The sequence below is a fragment of the Aotus nancymaae genome, unplaced genomic scaffold, assembly GCF_030222135.1.
Source record: "Aotus nancymaae isolate 86718 unplaced genomic scaffold, 86718_ANA_hifiasm-v0.15.2.pri h1tg000016l, whole genome shotgun sequence".
Classification (NCBI taxonomy): domain Eukaryota; kingdom Metazoa; phylum Chordata; class Mammalia; order Primates; family Aotidae; genus Aotus; species Aotus nancymaae.
Window position 1 is genome coordinate 52,842,043 of NW_026988428.1, and position 23,434 is coordinate 52,865,476.

A 23,434-nucleotide genomic window follows, 5' to 3' on the forward strand; every position below is an offset into this window, starting at 1 on the left:
GCCCAGGGTATCTGGACATCTGGACTTGTGATTGACATCTAAAGTGGGGGCAGTCTTGCAGGACTGAGCCCTTTAACTTGTGCAATCTGATGCAAAGACTATGTAGATAGTACCAGAATTGAATGAAACTGTAGAGCACCCAGCTGGTGTTGCAGAATTGGTCAGTGTAGAAAAATAATCCACACATCTGGCTGTCAGAAGTGTTCTGTATGAACAGAGAAACCATTTGTTTTTTTCACTGTGTGTTTATGTGTAAGCATGTATGTATGTGTGTGGCTGTATGTATATATGTGTGTGTGCATGTATATATGTATATGTATACATATGTGCATATGTAATTTATATATTTATGTGTAGTTCTTAAGAAGCAATCTAATGGCACATCACCTTTATGAAAAATTTTTAAGAACTTTAAGGACACAAAGGAATATTTAAGGAAATGTGAGGATATTGCAAGTTCAAAAATGTTTGATGTCAGATTTTCTTCAAGTAATCTATGGAATCTACACAAACTCAACTGAAATTCTTATGAAGGTATAAAGATCCACAGACAGCTAAATTAGTTTGATAATAAAAGAATAAAGGAAAAGTAAAGGTGACAGGTGGCTGAGAAAAAGTTACCATATGAGAGATTAACATTTGCAAGCCCAAAGTAATTAAATCAAGGTAACACTGGTATGAAAACAGGCAAATAAATCTGTGGAACAGAATAAGGATGGAAAAATTGAGATGGTGGCACCACAAATTAAAGGAAAAAGGATCTATTATATAGGCTATGATTTTGGAAAACAACTTTATTATTTGGAGAAAAGTAACGCTGGATATCTATGTCCCTTAAACTACACATAAAAATAGTTTTGAGATGGCTTAAAAAACTATGTGCAAAAGGTAAAGCTGGAAATCTAGGAGGGAATAAAATTTAAGGGAATATTTTTGTAAGTTAGAAATGTGGAAGCAATTTTAAAATGTAATTTCTCTTCCAAATACACAAACACTAAGAAGACAAGAAAATCGTTAGATTTTAATACAACAAAATTTAGGATTTCATTCCATAAATGGCATTGTAAGTTAAAAAAAAGCAGACAAGAAAGTGAAGATAATTGTATCATATAAACAATATTACATTAGTATCTGTAATTTACATAGTAATTGTCAAAATCGTCAAGAAAAACATAGGAGATAGGAAATATAATGGGTAAAATTGGCAAAACAAATTGAATAAGAATCATGAATCAGAAGTTCAAATAGCTAAAAAGTTGTTTGAAGAGATGTTTAAGCTCAGTATATCAGGAAATCACATATTAACACATCAATGAGCTATCATGAGCATTTTACACACATTGAATTAGTCAACATCACAAAGTTAGATAATTCCGACTTTCATGAAGTGATGATATGAAAATTACTCTAAATACTAGTAGGACTGGCAAATTGATCTCTGCATCTACCTTATGAACAAAACAAGACTTAGTAGCACACTGCCATTGGTGTAAATATAAAAACACATAACACCAAAAAATTCTAATTTTTTACAAATAAAATGCATATTTAATGACTTTTTTGTCATATTTAAAGCATAAGTGAGCACCTATGGTGACTGGGAGTAGGGAATTGAATATAAATAAAGTAAAATAAGAGAGAATCCTTGCTCTGGCCTATGATAATGTTAAGACTTGAGCATTGTGATTAACTCAACTCTACTTTTGAGTTCCAAAAGAAGAGAAAAAAATCCAAACTATGTTCAGGATTGTTTACTAGGTGTGAAGAGTGGTGTAGTTGAAAGAAGGTTTATTTAATATACCTAAATTTGAAAACTGGCTCTGCAATTTCCTAGTTTTAGAAAGTCCTTCAGCATTGATGTCTCACAGTAGCCTTGTAAGAGAGTTTTTATTATTATGCCCATTATTATTTTAAAAAAATGGAGCTCAGAAAGATCAAGGGATCTTGGTGAGAGACAGCTTTGCACTGCTGTCCTATAGGTTGAACCCTAGGAAATGGCTGCCAGGCACCCACTCTTTACCTATCAAAATGGCCATTTTATGTGTCCTACCCAAAGATAAAAATATGTCTCTCTTGTCACAAAATGAGAAGTCCACTCATTTAACTCTAAGAAATAAGGGAGAAAAATAGGGAGGAATGGGGTGTGAAATGCCAGCAGATGAACATGTGCATTGCTAACTTTAAAATTTTGTGAAATTCAGCAATCTGTAATACAAAACCCTTAATAAATGGCATGTTAGAGCACTGAGTTCTTAAATACTATAAGTCCCGAGTGACTTTCTTAGAACAAGCTACCTTGCTAAATGACCCCAAAAAAGAAATCTAAATATAGAAAATAATTATTGTACCTCAAGAGAACCATGTACCCAGGTATGGCAGCCAAAGAGTAAATGAAACTGCTTGTTGCTGACAAGATTAGGAAGTACTGGAGCATCATGTAACAGTCAGGTCCTTTGTCACACAACCCAAGAACTGCAGATGAATTTCCTGATGTTTGAATACAGCTGCAATTTTGGAACACCTGTCAAAAAATAATATATTATATTACCTGAGAAAGAAAAATCTTGAACACAAATTTTAAACATTTTCTACACAACCAGGGATCAAGATGGAGACTGCCTGTTCCCTTTACTCCATCTCCATTATGATGTCTCTCAAGATTACAGCAAGTAACAAAACGTGGAAGGGTGATTTCAGAAAATGGTATATTTTTCTAAATATATATTGTAAATTTGTAATAACTAATAAGCTACCCTAAAGACACACTTTTTTAAAACACCGTTTTAACACAACACTACATTCAAAAAAATCTGTTCCAGAGTGCTCAATTGAAATATTTAGATGCTTATAAATTAACAAAGCTTTGCTTCAAAAGAAATAGTTTACTTCAAAAACAGTTGTCAATTTTTTTTGATGTTTCCAGGTCTTAATAAAAATTAAATTTATTAGTCACTGACCAACATTTTATGAGTATTAATATTGTGGTTATATTGTGATATCTTAGAGGCAAGAGAACATTCTTAATTCTAAGTTTTTAAATAACTGTAAGAATGTGAAAAGCACAGAAAGCACATCCATACAAATACACAGGAAAAAAAAATATATATATATAGCAAGGCAATTAGCTGGATAATTGAGATCAAAACTGCCAACTTTATCTCAATTATAAAAATGTTTTAGCCCAGAGTATTTATAACCCAAGTTATTTGAGTAATATTATAAACTGCTTGGAAATTTCAGATCACTGTTCAGATGCTACGAAGGTTTTAACATAAGATCTGGGAATAAAAGGTAATCAAGTGACTATTACGGAGTTATTTTTCCACAAACAAAAAAACTAATTTGGTTTTAAGGAAATACTAATTTTACTTTTATTAAATGCAGGCCCAGTTCATAGTTGGGAAGTACCAAGGCAACTCAAAAAAGTTCTGTCAAATAGGATGTCTTACCATGTTTATTCCCACTCCAATGGATGTCTCACAACCAGCAAGACAAGCCGACAGATAAGACAAACCATTGTTTCCACACACAGGATCCCATATTTTAGTTGGACAGTTGCAACCCGCATTGCAATTAGCAAAAATGTTATTTCCCACATATAAATCTTGCTGAATTCTGAAACGATTTAAAATAATGTCATGGATACTAAAAGATGATTCAATCATTTTTTTCTTCTTTTCATCTCAATCCCCAACTAGATTTCCTCTCCTCCCATGAATAGAAAAAGAAATCTTCCAGTCATCAATATGTGGCCTGTGTACTATAGCTCTGGTATAAAAGAGACCTGCTTTGATGACCACATAACCACTCTTTCAATGATTTATCTCGGAAGAACATACAGACAATAAACAAGCATTAACTGAGTGCCTACCATATGGGAGTCATTTCTTCACATGTTGTTAGATCTCAAAAGATGAAGATAAACTAATCTCTGTGATTGATACATTAGGTAGCAAATAACAAGACAGGACTAACATGAGAAAATAAAATCTGCAAATTCCATTTATAATGTAGATAACACATTTAGCTCAAGAAACATAGATATTTGAATTAAAGAAATACATTCTACTAATATCAAAAGTGACAAGTGGTTATAATATGATTGAAAGAGCATTTGCATGGTAGTTTAGAAACTGAATTCAGACTAGATCACAGTGTGACTTTCTACACATTCTGTCTGTGAATTAGCATCATTGGAGATGGAAACAATCTTTAAAATTTATTCCAATTTTAAAATCCATTTCTATACTGATGTGGTTGAAGAGATTTGAAATGAACTCCTTTTATCATTAAATCTTTTTGAATCTTAATTTCATTTGTAAAGTAGAAATAACAATGCTTATCTTAAATGAAGTTTATGAGTCTCAAATCAACTAGCATATATAAAATTATGTTATGATTTTACATTTGAAATTATTTCAATCTAATAAACCTTGATAATTTTGAAAAAACATTTTAGGATGTCCTTTATTTCATTTTAACTGACGGCTTGATTATCAAAATATGCCCTACAGATGATTGAATGTTGGAAAACCTTTCAATAAAACACAGATAACCTTCAAAATACAAAATATGAAACTATTCAATATTTTAGACATAGCAATACAAATGAAATATATGAATGTATATATTAATTAATTTATCATGTATTAGGATTCAGTTATACCAAACTGAAGCCTATTGTGAAAACATATAAAGGTTATTTTGACTGTGTAGTCAACTCTTAATTTTACTCAGTTATGAGAATATAAGTTATATAGATAACATATTTTAATACAACCTAAAACTCTAGGTAGTTTCTTTGATAGGATAATGTCTGCTCTGATATCACAAAGACAGTCATACACATACAGCCACATGTACATACAATTATAAATTCACTCACCCTGTGATATGTCCCCAACCTCTTTACTAAGCCTAGAGCTTGGATAGATTGGCTTTTGACTGGCAGATGAAGAAGACCAAAGATTACTACCGTTAACTCCAATAAGCAAATGATGTGATTATGCATTGCCATTGTAAAAAATATAATATTAACTGTTTGTTGAAATATTCTGACATTCATTGGAAAACAACATACCCTTCATAAGAGGTATTTATTCCAACAACTGAAGAATTTTCACAAGTCATGAGAAAAGATAAAAAATAGAGAAGATAATCAAGTAAGGATAACCAACATCCTATGTGGGCAGCTTGTTTGACAGTAATCTTGAACTTCTTCATAATTAAACCACCAACTATATATCCAATGCATATTGGAGGTAAGTTATAAACACCTATAAATGCAAATAAAATATTATTTACAAGATGACTTACCAAAGGAACAAATACGTTGTCACTTTTATGTAATACGTCTTACATAAGATACTATTTAGGTCCAACTCATAGTGAAGAAGAATGATTTAATTTTATCCCCACTTAGTTACACATTACTCACAGGGAGATTTTGAAATGCCCCATAATGGGGAAGTGTATTTTGGGAGACTGTTGTTATCATATTATCATTCATTTAACTCATTGCAGTAGCTTGCAAATTTCTTTTAGGCAGAGATCATGACAAAAAAAAATCTCTCTTCTTAGGATCCAGGTAGGAGTGGCAAGTCAATGTTGACCAGTAATTTCATATATTACCCTCCATCCTGTGTGATGAGAATATATATATATAATTTTTCAGTTACTTATCCCTGCTTTGGTTAAGAATTAGACTCCTCTCAAGGTGCTTTTTCTTTTCTTTTTTTAGAGACAGAATTTGGCTCTATTGCCCAAGCTGGAGAGCAGTGACATGATCATAGCTTGCAGCCTCAACTCCTGGGCTTAAGGGGTGCTCCCACCTCAGCCTTCCAAGTAGCTGGGACTACAGGCTCACAACACCACACCTGGCTAATTTTTAAAAAAATGTAGAGATGACATCTTGCTATGTTGTCCCAGCTGATCTTGAACTCCTGGTCTCAAATGACTCTTCAGCATCCCAAAGTGCTGGGATTACAGGCATGAGCCACCACACCCAGTTCAAGATACTTTAGAAAGTCACTTTGTTGAGCCTGTTGCTGTCAGGTGTATTTACATTTCATCTCTTGCTGCTACCAGCCAGCACTCTTCCTCTATCAAACCTCCCCAAGAAGATTAAAAAAAAAAATAGAAAAATGAGAAGATAGTGCTAGGTTCCATCCATACAATGTGAACATCTGGCTCCCTGGATCATATTACTGAGAGAGCTTGTTAAAAATCTATTCCAGAGCCCCACACCAGGGAGCCTGATTCAGTGTGTCTGAGAGGGAACCCCAGATATTTGAAGCTTTCACAAGCACTTTAGATAGTGTGGATACAAGTAGCCTGGGATATTGACTTTTCAAAACAGTGAAAAGATCCCAGGAAAAACCCAAGTTAGGGTAAAACCACTAAGGTTAGTGTGATTTCATGAAAAGCTGAATGTGTATGACTGCAGAGACACCTAAAACCAGTAGAGGGACCAAAAAATTAAATTAGGAGGAACATAGAATCTTTGGGAATTGGAATCAAAACAGTAAAATTTGGTAGTAAATGCAGAATCCTAATGAGCTAACTCTGTCTGATTTTTTAAATTACTGGATTTCCTATCTGAAAATATCTAATTTTTGCACTCCTCAAGGTTTTCATAAATATTATGAGTTTACATTCTGAACTGCAGAGAGCAGAAGAGAAGAAAGTCAAGATACTTCTGACCTCTTCCCTTCTCCACCCTTTCTTGATTTTTTTTGTTTTTTTTTTTTGAGAGTAGAAGGAAGAAATGTGACAGAGACAAAAGATATTCTAAAAGACTTCAACTTAGGCGTTTGCTACACCCACCATCGCACTGTTCACTACTTCATGGGGGAATAAAAGTGTTACTCAGCCAAGTGCAGTGGCTCACGCCTGTAATCCCAGGACTTTGGGAGGCCAAGGCAGGCAGAACACCTGAGGTAGGGTGTTTGAAACCAGCCTGACCAACATGAAGAAACCCTGTCTCTGCTAAGGATACAAAATTAACCGGGCGTGGTGGCACATGCCTGTAATCCCAGCTACTTGGGAAGCTAAGGCAGGAGAATCAGTTGAACCCAGGAGGTGGAGGTTGTGGTAAGCTGAGATCATGCCATTGCACTCCAGCCTGGGCAATAAGAACAAAAGTCCACCTCAAAAAAGAAAAAGTGTACCACTAATGCAGAGAAAAACAAACATACCCATTAGAAAGATCGCATCCGAAGATGATTTTCCATATTGCTGTTCCAGGTATTTAGGCATGAAGGAGATCATGTTAACAAATGCATTAAACTGTATCACACTTACAAGTATGAAAAGCATATAAATTGGATTGCAGGAAAGACTTTTCATGAATGGTAAAAAATCTGAAATGAAAGAATGACAACTGTATCAAACGAACTTGGCTTTGCATTTTGATTGGCTTTTCCTGAAACATCCACCTCCTCAACAAATTATGTTTTTTACTATTTGTTATGTGTATGTGTTTGTTAATTCTTTTTTCCCCTTGAAAGCTGAAGTCATAGCAAAGTTTTGGTGACTTCTGGAGGTCAGTGATGCAGCTGACTGGGTAGGGATCAGAACACAATAGTTTTTCCCTCAATAAGTCACTATTGACTCTTAAAGATCAATTAGCAAAACTGCAAAGTGACCAAAATATTGTCTGTGTCCACAGCATTTTATTTCTAATCTTTTGTTCTTCTATTAATATATTCTCTTTTCTACCATTCATTAGAATAAAAGGTGCTTGTTCTGTTCTGTAAAATCTGGAGGGAAATCAATTTGATAAAGAAGATTTCACATAAATATTTATGTTATCACTCCTTGAACATTTGAAATGAAGATATATGTGGGAATTATTGAAATATAAATGTTCTCAAGTGTCTGGAAATTTTTTACATCTTCAGAACTACAGTTTCAGTAGTTCTGCCAATGATTCACAGAAGGACCTACCTGGAGATATTTTTTAAAATACCGACATCTAGTTCCCACCCCCAGAGATGCTGATTCATTTGGTACATTCTAAGGACTATGTAAATGATTTAACCAAAAATTATTCCTGTTTGAAAAATCCACAGAGCCAAGCATGTGGCCTGCCTCTAGTAAATGTTCTTGGTCACACAGCTGCCATGTAGACTCAAGTTCTCACTTTAATTTCCTTTCACTTTTCCTGTCTACATGTTCTCTGTCTTGACTTTCTTATTTTGTACTATCCTGGTTTGCTTAATAAACTGCTCACAATTCATTCTGGAACAAAATTTCAATAAATAAACAATCTGGAAGAGGAAGAAGCACAGATTAATGCAAATAAATAAATTATAACTGTAGAATTTGTATTTGTGAATAGGGGACCTGACAGGAGAGCAAAATGTTGTCCGAACTCTGAAGATTTTTAAGTCACCCATGTTTGTTGACATCCCTGTCCTAATAGATGAATCTCAGTAACACAACTTTGTTTTCTGTTTCTTACAACAAGCTAAGCTCTTTTGTAATTTTGAAAACAAAACTGATTTTGCAGATTGCAAGAGGTCTATCAGTCCATAACTATCCTTTAGGGAAGAGTTTTTAATCTCATCAGAATGATCCTGAGAATTTGCAAGATTCTGAGTTGGCTCCTAATGACCCAAGATGTATTAAATTACGCTCAATTATGATTTAAGAGAATTTATAATTGTTAAGAAAAATTCTATGCAAAATAACATTGTAATTTATGGGTGATGATAGAAACAGCAGCGACAACAATCAAAGTACTAACATTAGTATCAGTATTAATAATAGTGTGTGCTAGAATGTTTTTTTACCTTCACACAACAATTCTATAACAAGTACTATTATTATCCCCATTTTACAGAAAACTGAGCCCCTCCTCATCCATCAAATAAACATTTTTAAGTTCCAATACCCATGCCACACATCCACACTAATTAAATCAGACCTTCTGGGAATACTACAGAACTTTCAGCCATCAATTGTTTTTTGAAGTTTCTAGGTGATTCCAATGTGCCACCAAGTTTAAGAATCCGTGCTCTTGAGTACTAAATACTTAGACTATCTTAGTTTAGCTTCCCACAGAAAAACCTTCTGTAAATTATGCTTTGAGCTTTTATTGAAGTTCTGTACCAAAAAAAAAAAAAAGTTACATGAAATATACCCTTGCAGTTGCTGGAAAATCACTATGTCGCTCAATATTACCTGTATCATACATCATATGATCATTAAATAATTTTTTTTTTTAACAATTCCTTCCTGAGAAACTGCTTCTTTTTGTAAATTATTATTCTTCCCACTACCAAGTATAGAGAGTTGGGTCACCTACCATGGTTTTCTGTTGTTGTTGTTTGTTTTTTGTTGTTGTTTGTTTGTTTTTTCTGCCTTAATTTCTAGGAAGCTCATAATTAAACTAACATGTTAGTTACAAAACTATGCTATCCATTAGGATTAGAGTATATTTTTTCCTACTTTTGTTCTTAATTTAAATTTGCTTGTTCATTTTGTTTTAATTCAACCTATGATCTTTGTAAAATGGGTGTTTTAGAGCAAATGGGACCATATATGTATATATATATAAATATGAGAGAGAGAGAGTGCCAAGACTGACATAAAAGTTTACATAAATGCAGATCTGAAATAATTCAACTTACAAATTATACTATTTCTTTTCAAGTAGCAGCACAGGAAGAATCAGACTAGTTAGGTATTATTGACTGGTGACTGTTGATGACAAATTGTCTCAACACAGCATAGCATATCATAATGTTAGACTAAAATACAGACATATCTACATGAAATAAAAGGTCAATTTCATAGTATTTGAAATATGTGTATTTGCCTTTAGTGATTCCATTTTTTTCCTTCTTGAACTCTTCTCTTTGTTTCTCATTTTCATTTTTAACGATGTCAGCATTATCCTCCTGTCCTTCCTTTGGAAGTGTTTTGGGCAAAAAGAAAAAAGGAATGGCAGTGAGCACATTAACTCCTGCACAAATCAGAAAGCCAAACCACCATGCACCAACCCAACGAGTATCAGTAGGAGTTATGGTCAGATCATCTGTAAAAAAATATAAACACTTTTGTTAGCTTAATCAGTATTTTCCATATGGACTAGAGAAAATTTTTAAAATTATAATAATCAGGTCCTAACCAAGTATAAAATTTGCTTATAGTTCAGACACTGATAAAATTTTTCTAATAATATGAGGTATTATAATATTATCTAGTAATAAATTAGTCTGGTTATCTATCATGTAAGGGATTTAAAAGCAGATATTAACTAGACAATTACAGGTTCTATTTTGTCATCAACAAATGATTGCTTAATTGAGATAAATTCAAACCAACATGCTTAAATATTTTAAAACCAAGAAATACAGTTGAAGTGCAGTAGATGGGATTCTGTGTCAGATCAGCATTTTATCTTGCTCTACTGCTTTCTGGTTTGGAATATTTGAAAAGTTATTTAAACTCCTCCACTACAGTTTGCTCACTTGTAAAGTGGCGATCATTTATCAAATTGAGGGCTAAGTTAGGCCATGATTATATATCATAACATACCTGAGATGCTTCATGTACTCTAGACACTGTAAAAATAGATTTTATTGAATTACCTGTGTTCACAGATCCAGTGTCAACATAAACATTTGCACAGAATGATGCCAGCAAAAGTCCAATCAAAGGACCAATAATAGCTCCTGTTTCTACAAACCCTAAAAATAAATAAAAATATAAGGTTATAGTACAGTTATATGCCCACATAAAAAGTTCTAGGTCCATGAAAAGCCTGAAGAGTGAATGTTTTTGCTTTAGATACTTTTGACTAATATACAATTTATACAAAAGTTAAGCTTGATGTACATATAAGTAATGCTTTTTTCTATAAATATTGAAAAAGAACCTCATAATTTAAGGCCACTTTCTCCGGCCTCCAAATTCTCTTTCATGCTGCATCACGGGTAAAGATTTGCTGTAGCAGCACAGGTAGTCCCAGCTGGGATCATGCCATTGACTAAGTTGTGATATAATCAAGGTCCTGTTAATTCATCCCACAGCCATGTTTTGGGAGGAATTCTAAAGCAATACCATGTTATAATAAATTTCTTATGGCACATTCCTCAGAAAAGTTTCATTCTCAGATCTGCAACTTGAAACTTCCTTCTGGCTATGTCCTCATTATTATTATATGATACAACTCTTTGATTTTATCATATTCTCCTTCCTTTTCTTCCACATTTTTATTTTCCGTGTCCATCAGTCCTATCTGTCTTTGTTTAAATTCTTATTCATTAAAATTACATCACCAGCCGTCTCATCATTTGCCCACAATTCAGAGCCTATGCTGAACCCTCCATGATCTCTGAAAATCCAGACACGAGCTTCTTCGGCTTTCTTCCCATTCACTTCAAAATTTGGTTTTGCCTATTGTCTCTGCCTTCTCCATGGTTCTGTGGAGAACCCACCCTATACACATCTGACTTTTTGGTTCCAATCCCTTTTATCTTGTCTAAGGTCTTGCTCTACCAAACACTCCCTCTCTTGTGCTTGTTCAATTTCCTTGTAGCCAACGATTCTACAAAATCTCAAATCCACCCTACTTTCTTTCCTTTCACTACATTCTCTGCCTCTACTTCCTCTGACTCACTTTACTCAAATCCTTTTACATTCTCTTTCAAATACTCTCAGGTAGCACCAGTGAACATTTTGTCACTAGTGTCCTCTTTTGGTCTTCATCTTCCTAGCTTTCTAGGTTATTTGATATTACTGACCAACTCCTCTTTTCACATTTTTTTTTTTTTTTTGAGATGTACTCTTGCTCTGTTGCCCAGGCTAGAGTGCAGAGGCACAATCTTGTCTCACTGCAACCTTGGCCTCCCAGGTTCAAGTTATTCTCCTGCCTCAGCTTCCCGAGTAACGGATTACAGACACGCACCACCACGCCTGGCTAGTTTTTGTATTTTTAGTAGAGACGGGGTTTCACCATGTCAGCCAGGCTGGTCTCAAACTCCTGACCTTGTGATCCACTAGCCTCAGCCTCCCAAAGTGCTGGGATTACAGGCTTGAGCCACTGTGGCCAGCCACATTTCTTCCTAAGACTTTCATTAAACTATACATGCATTGTTTCATTGTGTTCTCATGACTATTCCTTTTTTCATTTTCCTTTCTCCTAGTCTATTTACTAAGTAGAACAGTAGAACTATATACACATATATGTACACACACACTATATATATAGTACTAATAATTATGTAGTTCTCCATTTACTAACCTTATATGAACCATATCATGTTCATTTTAATATGTATAGAGATTATCACAGCTACGTTTATATATAATACACCCTAGTATTTGTTGAATAAAGAAATAGACATCATAGCAAGGTGTTTGTTAATTTCTTGTAGGAAAGTGTTTGCATTCTTTTAATATAAGTGTGTGAAGGAATTTGAAAGGACTCAATAGAAAATCACTGAGAAAGATTATTGCAAAATTACTGAGTTGCCAAAAAGTTTCAAAAGTTACTTTGGTTAATGATTCCTCAATATTTTCATCCATCTTAATTATGTATAAATCATTTCTGTCTTTGATTTTCTAGTTTTTAAAAGCTATGCCACCATACATTAATAGCAAAATGTTCCTATACTAAATGTTGCCGGTTTATGACCAACTATTGATAAAATAACAAAAAATATAAGCAAGTCATGCATAATAAATTAAGAATATTTCAGAGATTGAAAGACAGCACAAGAAGGTGGGTCTTAAGTTGGCTATTGTGCCAGGTGACCTACGTGGATTTTTAAAAAGGCAGTTTCAAGAAACATAACCAAAAAGATGAAAACATGTTTGTGAAAAATATGATGAAGCCTGACTATATGGAGAGATCATGATGAAGAGAAACTATATAGAAACTAACTAAGTGAATGTCATGCAGAGCCATGAGTAATAAGTGGAGAGATCAGATTTAATAAATAAGGAGCCTATATATGTCATAAATATAGTAGAGAATACATGATTAAAACAATGCTTGAGAAATATTATACTGCAAAATTTTTTTAAAGTGAGAGAAGAAAACACTGAAGAGAAAATAATCAATACAGAGAAACTATAAAGTATGAGAACCTGAACAAAAACAGAGGTAGTGAAAATAGTGAGAAAGGTTATTAATATACGGAACATTTTAGAGAAAACATTGGTAAATCTCTTAACAGATTGAATATAGTGTGGTGCCAAGCAAACGAAGGGGTCACCTCCAGGGGCACTAGATTTGTGGTATTTCCAATAGCAGAAAGCAGATTTATTTTTTAAATGGCTTATTGTCATTTAGCGTATCATATCTCCATTCAACAAACTTTTATGGAAGGCCAGCTGTGCCAAGACACTCTATTCACCTTTGTAGATATCACTAAGACTACAGAAATATGACTAATTTCTACCCTCAAGGAACTTATTGCCCTGAAAAGAAGCTAAGGTAGATTTTCAAACTTACCAATATATAAAGGAGAATTTTCAGATTTGGCAAAATCTTCGATATAGGAAATACCCAAAGGCATGATGGGAGTTTCGCCCATTCCACGTACAATATTTCCTATCAGGACATACACCCACATTAATGATTTAACTTCCTTTGTACATTCTGCATTTAAAAAAAAAGGCACGACATTAGCGCTTTGATAATAAAGTATCAATAATAGTAATTCCATGTGTAGGCATTTCACAGTTATGTGACCATGGCACCTTGTCAGTGATTTATATTACTACTCCAGCAATGACTTCTTGGGGCCTTCCTAGTGCATTTTCTGACAGAGGACTTGGGTATGGACAAGTGTAAGTGATATGCTGAGCCAGTCCCTACTGAGTTGGGAGAGATGAATATACACACCTCCTCCCAACTCAGTGTTCAGTAACACCTCATTGGTAGTTTCATAGCAGTGTTACACCATAGAGATTGGCAAACACTAAAAATCAAGGTTTTTATTCTCTGAAGAGATTCAGTTCTTCAGAAACTCCTGGACCTATTCAGCTGCTACAAGTGCTTCCCCCTTCCTGTCCAACTTTGGGGAAACAAAAATACAAAAATATTTTTCTCTAGAATTGGTACTATATAAGATTTAAACAAGAGTCTCGCTAAAGTGTGAATTCTCTACAACTGTAATTATTTTATAGAAACTAAAAATATTTAGTTTCTATAAAAATATTTAACTGGGTAATCATCATAGATTCTCTATAGAGCATGTTCCCATGTTGTAACCACCAAATAACTTTCAATACAGAAATCTACCTCAATCCTTGGAGGTGCAGCTGCTTAGTAGAATAACAAAGACGGGACCAAAGGGAATAGAAAGTGAGAATCATAGGGAGATCTCTGAAGAATTCTATCAATCTCTTTGCCATTTATGTTCTAAGCCAAAATAGTTGGTAAGCTGTGAGGAAGCTCTGTGGAGTCCCGTTTTCAGAAAAGTGAAGGACAGTGCACTCTCACACTTCATAAACTGGCCAGGTGAGATCTGTGGGGTCCTGACAATGGCTGGGTCCAGGAATTTCTTGTGAGGGCTATCTCTCCATCATTTCCAGTCAGAAAATAATAGTCTCTATTTCTGGGTATTCAGATTTTTTGTGTGATGTGCAAAGCGATTTGTGTCTAGAGAACACAGGCTAACTCTAGGCCTATTCTAGGGCAAAATCAAAAGCATCAATGCACTTTCCTGGAGATGTGCCAGAATGGGAAGGTTTTCCTGTATCCACAATGAAGCATCTGGGTCAGTCTATGGCAATAGCTAGCTCAGGAAGAGAACACAGGCCACTGTTAATGTCACTGTTTTCCTTTGGTTCCCCCATGGGGGTTCTTTGGCTTCTTCTGAGACAGATATTTTTCAACTTTTTGAAATGATTTTGGTTTCCCAATTCAATGGTGGTCATGAAATTCCCACCCTTGTGGATTACCACAACTTCCACCAACATGAATCCAGAATAAAAATGTCCACATAAAAAGAAGGAAAGTTCTGGATTGAGTCATTAGAGTCATCTCCACACCAATTATAACCAGAAGATTATACGGATCCCTTAGCAGAAGCCAGTACGTTGGTGCCTAGGGCTACAGGAAGCTGAAAGAAGCACTAGTATTGTGTAGAATTTTCAAGCACCAACTCAAGCAGAGAAAAGAAGGGAGCAGAAAGACAAGTTCCTAAGTCAATAGAAAGGGAATAGAGTAATTCAGAACTGTAGCCTATTTCCCTGTTTTCCCTGCTATAAAAGATCAGTAATAGAACACAAATCTCTTGAACTTGATTCTATTGTAGGTTCCTATTTACCTAATCATATACATCAAATCATCAACATAAATCTATCCTTCTAAAACATTTTTCTCTGTGGGATAAACTCAACAGTGGTTCTTGAATAGATGTCTTAGACTCTCTCCTTTTTTTTTTTTTTTTTTTTTTTTTTTGAGACAGAGTCTCACTCTGTTGCCCAGTTTGGAGTGCAGCAATCTAGGCTCACTGCAACCTCTGCTTCCTGGGTTCAAGTGATTCTCCTGCCTCAGTCTCCTGAGTAGCTGGGATTACAGGCACCCGCCACCACACCTGGCTAATTTTTGTATTTTTTAGTAGAGATAGGGTTTCACCATGTTGGCCAAGCTGGTCTCAAACTCCTGACTTCTGGTGATCTGCCTGCCTTGGCCTCCCAAAGTGTAGATATTACAGGCATGGGCCACCACACCTGGTCCTTTAACTCTTTTTTAAATAACCATGTTAAAAAATAAACAAGGAACTCTTAATAAATACATTCAAATGTAAGAAAAATAACATTCTTTATTATTAGCTATCTTATTCCCCATTGTGACCACTCTGGAAGTTTCTGGAGAGAGAATGTATCTTTGTTTATTTACCTAACTCAACCAAACCCAATAACTCATTTAGAGCTTTTCAGCAGAAAGTGTTCAGTTGTAAATTCACAGGACAGAAATCAACACAATGAAGTAGACAACCTGATGGATCTTGTGTTGGTCTTAAAATCTGGGTTCCATTTTCCATACACAAGAAACTGCCTGAGGACAAGTTGCCTGAAACTGAAACTGTAGATTCATATTCATATCTGTATAAACACAGGGAAAACATGTTTATGTTAAGGAGGTAATGAGAACAATGTGGTCAATGTACAGATTATTACCTTCTGTTTCCTGTACACCACAACATTCAAATCTAGTAAAAATGTCTTTTCATCTTTGCCATCCAAGTTATCATAAGTTAATATCATCAAAAAACTTGTCACTTACCGTAAGTGTACAGTATTTTTATACTTAGCTTTCAATGATTTGCCTGTGGATGATTTACCTTTAGATTATCAAATATCAGCCTTCTTTGATTTTTAGGTTATCATTTCCTGGAAGTAATTATTATGGGAAAAGGAACACAAACTTTAAAAAAATGAGAAATTTAATAATGCATAATTAAGAAGATAAAAGCTTTGAAGGGAATAACAACAAAACAAGTCTTCAGTTTTGCGTTTTCTAAAGTTTGCTCAGAAGAAGCAAAAATTCCACTTTCTGAGACACCCTACAATAATTCCTCCATGTATTTCATAAACCCCTAAGAAAAACGAAATATTTGCCCATCATAATGAGAGGCGTTAGAGAGTCTCAATCACCGTGACACATAATGTAATGACTTTTACTCTTCTCATAAGAACAAATGGAATAATAAACTGTGACCATTTGGTTTAAGCAAATTACCACAAGATCCACATGCTTTTCCTCAGTAAGTAAATTACATGCTGCAAGTCTGTTAGAAATTATGCTTGATTGCTTTCTATGTTTCTCTTAGAGAAGCTAACGAGAAGAAAACTTGCCCTTCTAAGTTTCACAAAAGCTAGTGTTATGCCACTGATAGTCTTAATTTCTGTGCTATAGTATATAATAAAAAGGCTCAAAACACCGTCCTCTGAGAACAATTGCTCAGTGATGCCCAAAGAGTTTGGCTGTGAACCACAGACAAGGCTTCTGTCTCCATACTCGTAATCCCATGAACGTGACAACCTCAGGGAAATAACAGCTTTGGCAGGTGGTAAAAAGAAATGTAAGTAGTAGCTGAATATTACTTGACATTATTTTGGATAGGATAAGAAACAAAAGAAAAGGAAAGGCTCTTTGCTTAGGTACTCTGATCCCTTCAAAAATCCTTTAAAAGAGAACATATGTTTTGTTAATTTATTCACTAAAAATCCAATAACTCAAAGTCCATTCATTCCCAAAGCACCAGAAAATGACAGTAAATAGATTTTCAAACAGAATAGAAAAAGGCATAATTCCATAAGGATAGAAAGAATGGAGAATTTGACAATAAAACCGAGCTCAACAAGATTTTGAAAATGGAAAAGCAGGTGACTGAGTGGTCACTGAAACAGAAGATACGAGAAGTGCGTAAGTGCCTGCAAGGAAGCAATGCCACAAAGCCCGGGAACGTTCAGTCAAAATACTTATAAATTCAAAAGTGAGTATTGTCCAAAACACTTAAGAGTGCAAACATTTTGGTTTAAAGTGTGTTTAGGAAACATTAAACTCCCAGAGACATCCCCTGCCACTCCAGCTGAAAATGTCCATTGACTCCAGAGTCTGGAGAGGCACACTGAGCATAGCAAGGCAATACAAAAAAATTGGAAGTATTAGATTTTTTTAAAAATCTACATATTAAACAGTGAGATTCCCACTCGCATTTGGCTGGTAGCTAAGCTTCTACTTCCCAAGGAATAGATTGAAGAATCCCTGCCTAGGAAAACAGGTTATGTGCAATTCTGAGCCGTCTGTAAAACAGCCAGCCCCTATGCAATGACTCAAGAAAGAAGTCCTCCATTAACCAAATCCTACACATGTATACAGAACTTCTAGTTAGCTTCTTGTTATTGTTATTCCTCCCTCTTAAGTGTAAATAGATAACAAAGGACCACCAGTTATATGAGAGAAGTCTATAATAATAAAGACAGCTACAAACAAATTTTAAAAAGTACACTTGGAGGAACTAGATCAAAAAGAAAGATGAACAGAATTTAGATGGAAAGAGACAATGTATCCTTGAAAGAATAATAAGATGTTCCTTAAAAAGAGACATTCAAAGAACAAGAGCCCTTGAAAATTAAAAATGTGGTAGCATAAGCTAGAAAGCCATTCAAAGGCATGGAAGATAAAGTTAAATCCCCCAGAAAGTAACAAGGAGAAAAGAGAACAAAAAATTAGGGATAAAAGATGAGAAAAACATAAGGTTAACATGGGATGTCCAATATTCAAGTAATAGAAGGTCTAGAAAGAGAAAACAGTTGTATGAGAGAAGGTACAGGGGCAATATAAGCAAAGAAATAATAAAAGTAACTTTTCCAAATGTCCAGATTGAAGGCTCCTGGCACAACGGAGGAGACAGATTTAAACCAAGATTTATACAATTAGTACAAACATTGGACTTGGAGCTTAAAAGAAAATTTCAATAGTTTTCACTGAAAGAAAACTGATCACAGAGATTAGAATGGTATAGGATTCTGAATAATAACACTTAATACAAATGTTAGATAGAGCCAGAAAACATTAAGAAAACATCTTCAAAATCCCTAGGGAAAATATTTTCAATCTAGAATTTTATCCCAGACAAAGTAACAGTTAATGTGGGAGTAAAATAGAAATATTTTCAGATGTACAAAGTCTTACATTTTATATTTCCCTTATACACTTTCTTGGAAAGCTGTTAGATTATTTTCTTCACAAAAACAAGTGAAGAGTGAAGAGGAAAGCAGGAGACATACCATCCAGAAAATGAATAACTGAATGTACGAAACAGGTAAAAAGCAAATTCTCAAGGATAATAATGAGGGAAAATTCCAAACAGCAATGTAGCAGGCCTAGAGAATTCCAAGTTCAGATTGCAGATGAAGAACTGAAAGTGATATGTGAGGAATCTCCAAGGCAAAAATCATACAGTGACATGGATAAGAATATTGAGAGGACATTTGCCCTGCCAGTGGAGAATTTGGTGATGAATTAGTGAGCAACACACAGAAAGCTAACCATATGATAAAATTAGGTAATTATTAAAATCTAGGAAAAATAAAAAGTTATATAAGAAAAGAATAATAAACTCTTGGTTCAGTGGTAAAAAAAATTTCCATAATTATAAAAATGTAGCATAACAATAGTGTATAGGCATACCTCAGAGACATTGTATGTTTGGTTCCAGACTGCCACAATAAAGTGAATATCACAATAAAGTCACATGAATTTTTTAAATTTTCTAATGCATATAAAAGCTATGTTTGCACTATATTGTAGCCTATTAAGTGTGCAATAGCATATGTCTAAAACACAGTGTACACACATTAATTTAAAAGGCTTTATTGCTAAAAGATGCTAACAATCATCTGAGCCTTCAGCAAGTCATAACCTTTTTGCTGGTAGAGGCTTTAGCCTCCATGGTGATATCTGCTGGCTGATCAGTATAGTGGCTGCTGAAGGTTGTGGGCGATGTGGCAATTTCTTAAAATAAGACAATGATAAAGTTTCCTGTGTCAATGGACTCTTCCTTTCACAAAAGCTTTTTCTGTAGCACACAACGCTGTTTGATAGCATTTTACCCACAGTAGAACTTCCTCCAGAACTGGAGTCGATTCTTATAAGGCCTACTGCTGCTTTATCACCTAACTTTGTGGCATGTTCTAAATCATTAGCTGTCATTTCAACAGTGTTCACAGTATCTTCATCAGTAGTAGATTCCATCACAGAAAACCACATTATTTGCTTGTCCGTAAACAGAAAATCTTCGTTTATTCAAATTTTATCATGATATTGGAGCAATTAAGTCACATCTTCAGGTTCCATCTTAAATTCTAATTCCCTTGCTCTTTCCAGCACATCTGCAGTGACTTTCTCCACTAAAGTCTTGAACCCTTCAGGGTGATCCAAGAGGGTTTGAGCCAACTTTTCAAAACTCCTGTTAATGTTGAGGTTTTGCCCTCCTCTCATGTTCCTAGTGGAATATAGAATAATGAATTCTTTCGAGAAGATTTTCAATTTATGTCACTTAGATCCATCAGAGGAATCACTATTTATGGCAGCAATATTCTTACAAAGTGTGTGTTTTAAATAGTAAGACTTGAAGGTCAAAATTACTCCTGATTCATGGGCCGCAGAATGGATGTTGTTTTAGCAGGCATGAAAATAACATTCAACTCCATGTATGTCTCCATCAGAGCTCCTGGGTAACTAGTTGTATTGTCAATTAGCAGTAATATTTTGAAAAGACTTCTCCTCCCTATTTCTGAAAGCCCTAGATGCCATCTTCTTTCAAAATAAGGTTGTTGCCACTTTAAGGCTGAGGCAGGCGGATCACCTGAGGTCAGGAGTTTGATACCAGCCTGACCAACATCGTGCAATCCTGTCTTTACTAAAAATACAAAAATTACCTGGGCATAGTGGCAGACACCTATAATCCCAGCTACTTGGGAGCCTGAGGTAGCAGAATTGCTTGAAACCAGGAGGCAAAAGTTGTGGTGAGCTGAGATCATGCCACTGCACTCCAGCCTGAGCAACAGAGTGAGACTCCATCTCAAAAAAAAAAAAAATGAAGGCTGTTTCATCCACACTGAAAATCTATTATTTAGTGTAGCCACCCTCAACAATTATCCTGGCTAGATCTTCTGGATAACTTGCTGTAACTGTGCTTCATCTTCCACTTTTATGTTACGAAGACAGCTTCTTTCCTTAAACCTCATCAACCTAACTCTGTTGACTTAAACTTTTCCTTCTGCAGCTTCCTAATCCCTCTTAACTTTCATAGAATAGAAAAGAGAGCCTTGCTCTTCTGGCTTAAGGGAATGTTGTCTTCTATTCAGACTACTCAACCTTTCCCCATCTCGGCAATAAGACTGTTTCACTTTCTAATCATTTGTGTCTTTCTTGAAATAGTACTTTTAATTTTCTTCAAAAACTTTTTCTTTGTATTCACAGCTCGGCTGTTTGGTGCAAGTGGCTTAGCTTTTGGGCCTATCTTGGATTTCAACTTGTCCTCCTCCTGAGCTTAATCATTTCTAGTTTTTGATTTAAAGTGACAGATGTACAACTCTTTCTTTCACTTGAAAACCTGGAGACCAAGATAGGACTATTATAATAATTGGCCGAATTTCAACATTTTTGTATCTAAAGGAATAAGAGGGCCCAAGGAGAGGACGAGAAATGGGGCAATGGCCAGTCAGTGGAGCAGCCAGAATGCACGCCACGTGGTCATCTTAAGACCACCACGGTGGCTCACGCCTGTAATCTCAACATTTTGAGTCTGAGGCAGGCAGATTGCTTGAACCCAGGAGTTTGAGATGATGCAGGGCAATAGGCCAAAACCCTGTCTTTACAAAAAAAAAAAATACAAAAATTGGCCAGGCATGATGGCAAGCGCCTGTAGTTTCAGCCACTTGGGAGACTGAGGTGAGAGGATCATCTGAGCCTGCGGAGGTCAAAGCTACAGTGAGTGAGATCACACCACTACACTCCAACTTGGGTGACACTCTGTCTCTAATAAATAAATAAATAAATAATCATCATCTTAAATGGGCATAAGTTAGTGGCATGCCAAAACAATTGCATTAGTAATAACAATGATCACTAATCACAGATCACCATGACAGATACAATAATAATGCCAAAGCTTAAAATATTGCAAGAATTATTAAATGCAACCCAGACACAAAGTGAGCATATGCTGTTGGAAAATGATTCTAATTGAATGAGTCTGATATTCAACAGAGGGTTGCCATAAAACTTCAATTTATGAAAAATGCAATATCTGCAAAGTGCAACAAAGTGAGATGCAATAAAGCAGAGTACACCAGGATTCAAAACTAATAGAATAGCATTTACTTAGAAATAACAAAGGCAAGGCAGGGCACTGTGGCTCACGCCTGTAATCCTAGCACTTGGGGAGGCCGAGGTGGGTGGATTGCTTGAACCCAGGAATTCCAGAACAGCCTGGCCAACTTGGGGAAGCCCCATCTTTACTAAAAATATAAAAATTAACTGGGCTTGGTGACACGCACCTATAATCCCAGCTACTCAGGAGGCTGAGGCAGGAGAATCGCTTCAACTTAGGAGGTGAAGGTTGCAGTGAGCCAGGAGATGGCACCACTGCACTCCAGCCTGGAAGACAGAGTGAGTGAGACTCTGCCTCAATAAAAATAGAAACATAGGCGTAGGCAAGGACTTCATGACCAAAACACCAAAAGCATTGGCAACAAAAGCCAAAATAGACAAATGGGACCTAATCAAACTCCACAGCTTCTGCACAGCAAAAGAAACAGTCAATAGAGTGAATCGGCAACCAACAGAATGGGAAAAAATTTTTGCAGCCTACCCATCTGACAAAGGGCTGATATCCAGAATTTACAACGAGCTAAAAAAGATTTACAAGAAAAAAACAAACAAGTCCATTCAAAAGTGGGCGAAGGACATGAACAGATACTTTACAAAAGAAGACATACATGAGGCCAACAAGCATATGAAAAAATGCTCATCATCACTGGCCATTAGAGAAATACAAATCAAAACTACATTGAGATACCATCTCACACCAGTTAGAATGGCAATCATTAAAAAATCTGGAGACAACAGATGCTGGAGAGGATGTGGAGAAATAGGAACACTTTTACACTGTTGGTGGGAGTGTAAATTAGTTCAACCATTGTGGAAAACAGTGTGGCGATTCCTCAAGGACCTAGAAATAGAAATTCCATTTGACCCAGCAATCCCATTACTGGGTATATATCCAAAGGATTATAAATCGTTCTACTATAAGGACACATGCACACGAATGTTCATTGCAGCACAGTTTACAATAGCAAAGACCTGGAACCAACCCAAATGCCCATCGATGATAGACTGGACAGGAAAAATGTGGCACATATACACCATGGAATATTATGCAGCCATTAAAAACGAGGAGTTCGCGTCCTTTGTAGGGACATGGATGAACCTGGAAACCATCATTCTCAGCAAACTGACACAAGAACACAAAATCAAACACCACATGTTCTCACTCATAGGTGGGTGTTGAACAAGGAGAACACATGGACACAGGGAGGGGAGCACTATACATGGGGGTCTGTTGTGGGGGAGTGGGGGGGACAGCGGGGGGGTGGGGAATTGGGGAGGGATAGCATGGGGAGAAATGCCAGATATGGGTGAAGGGGAGGAAGGCAGCAAATCACACTGCCACGTATGCACCTAAGCAACAACCTTGCATGTTTTTCACATATACCCCAAAACCTAAAATGCAATTAAAAAAATAAATAAATAAATAAATTTAAAAAAAAAAAAAAAAATAGAAACAGAGGCTGAGGCAGGTGTATTATGAGGTTAGAAGATCAAGACCCTCCTGGCTAACATGATGAAACCCTGTCTCTATTAAAAATACAAAAACTTAGCCAGGTGTGGTGG

The 23,434-nt window shown here is 35.6% G+C and overlaps 1 protein-coding gene across 8 annotated transcripts in view; it reads right to left on the reverse strand.

Annotated features, from left to right (window-relative positions):
- Positions 1-23,434, reverse strand: part of SLCO1A2 (solute carrier organic anion transporter family member 1A2) — a 60,414-nt gene that overhangs the window by 15,373 nt on the left and 21,607 nt on the right. For all 8 annotated transcript variants that reach the window (XM_012435696.2, XM_012435694.3, XM_012435697.2 and 5 more), the window contains 8 exons: positions 15,965-16,071; positions 13,469-13,615; positions 10,599-10,697; positions 9,824-10,042; positions 7,197-7,361; positions 5,081-5,276; positions 3,450-3,615; positions 2,349-2,521 (listed from right to left, as the gene is read on the reverse strand). In XM_012435696.2, coding sequence (XP_012291119.2) covers positions 2,349-2,521; positions 3,450-3,615; positions 5,081-5,276; positions 7,197-7,361; positions 9,824-10,042; positions 10,599-10,697; positions 13,469-13,615; positions 15,965-16,071 — 1,272 coding nt within the window. The remainder of the gene's footprint in view (positions 1-2,348; positions 2,522-3,449; positions 3,616-5,080; positions 5,277-7,196; positions 7,362-9,823; positions 10,043-10,598; positions 10,698-13,468; positions 13,616-15,964; positions 16,072-23,434) is intronic.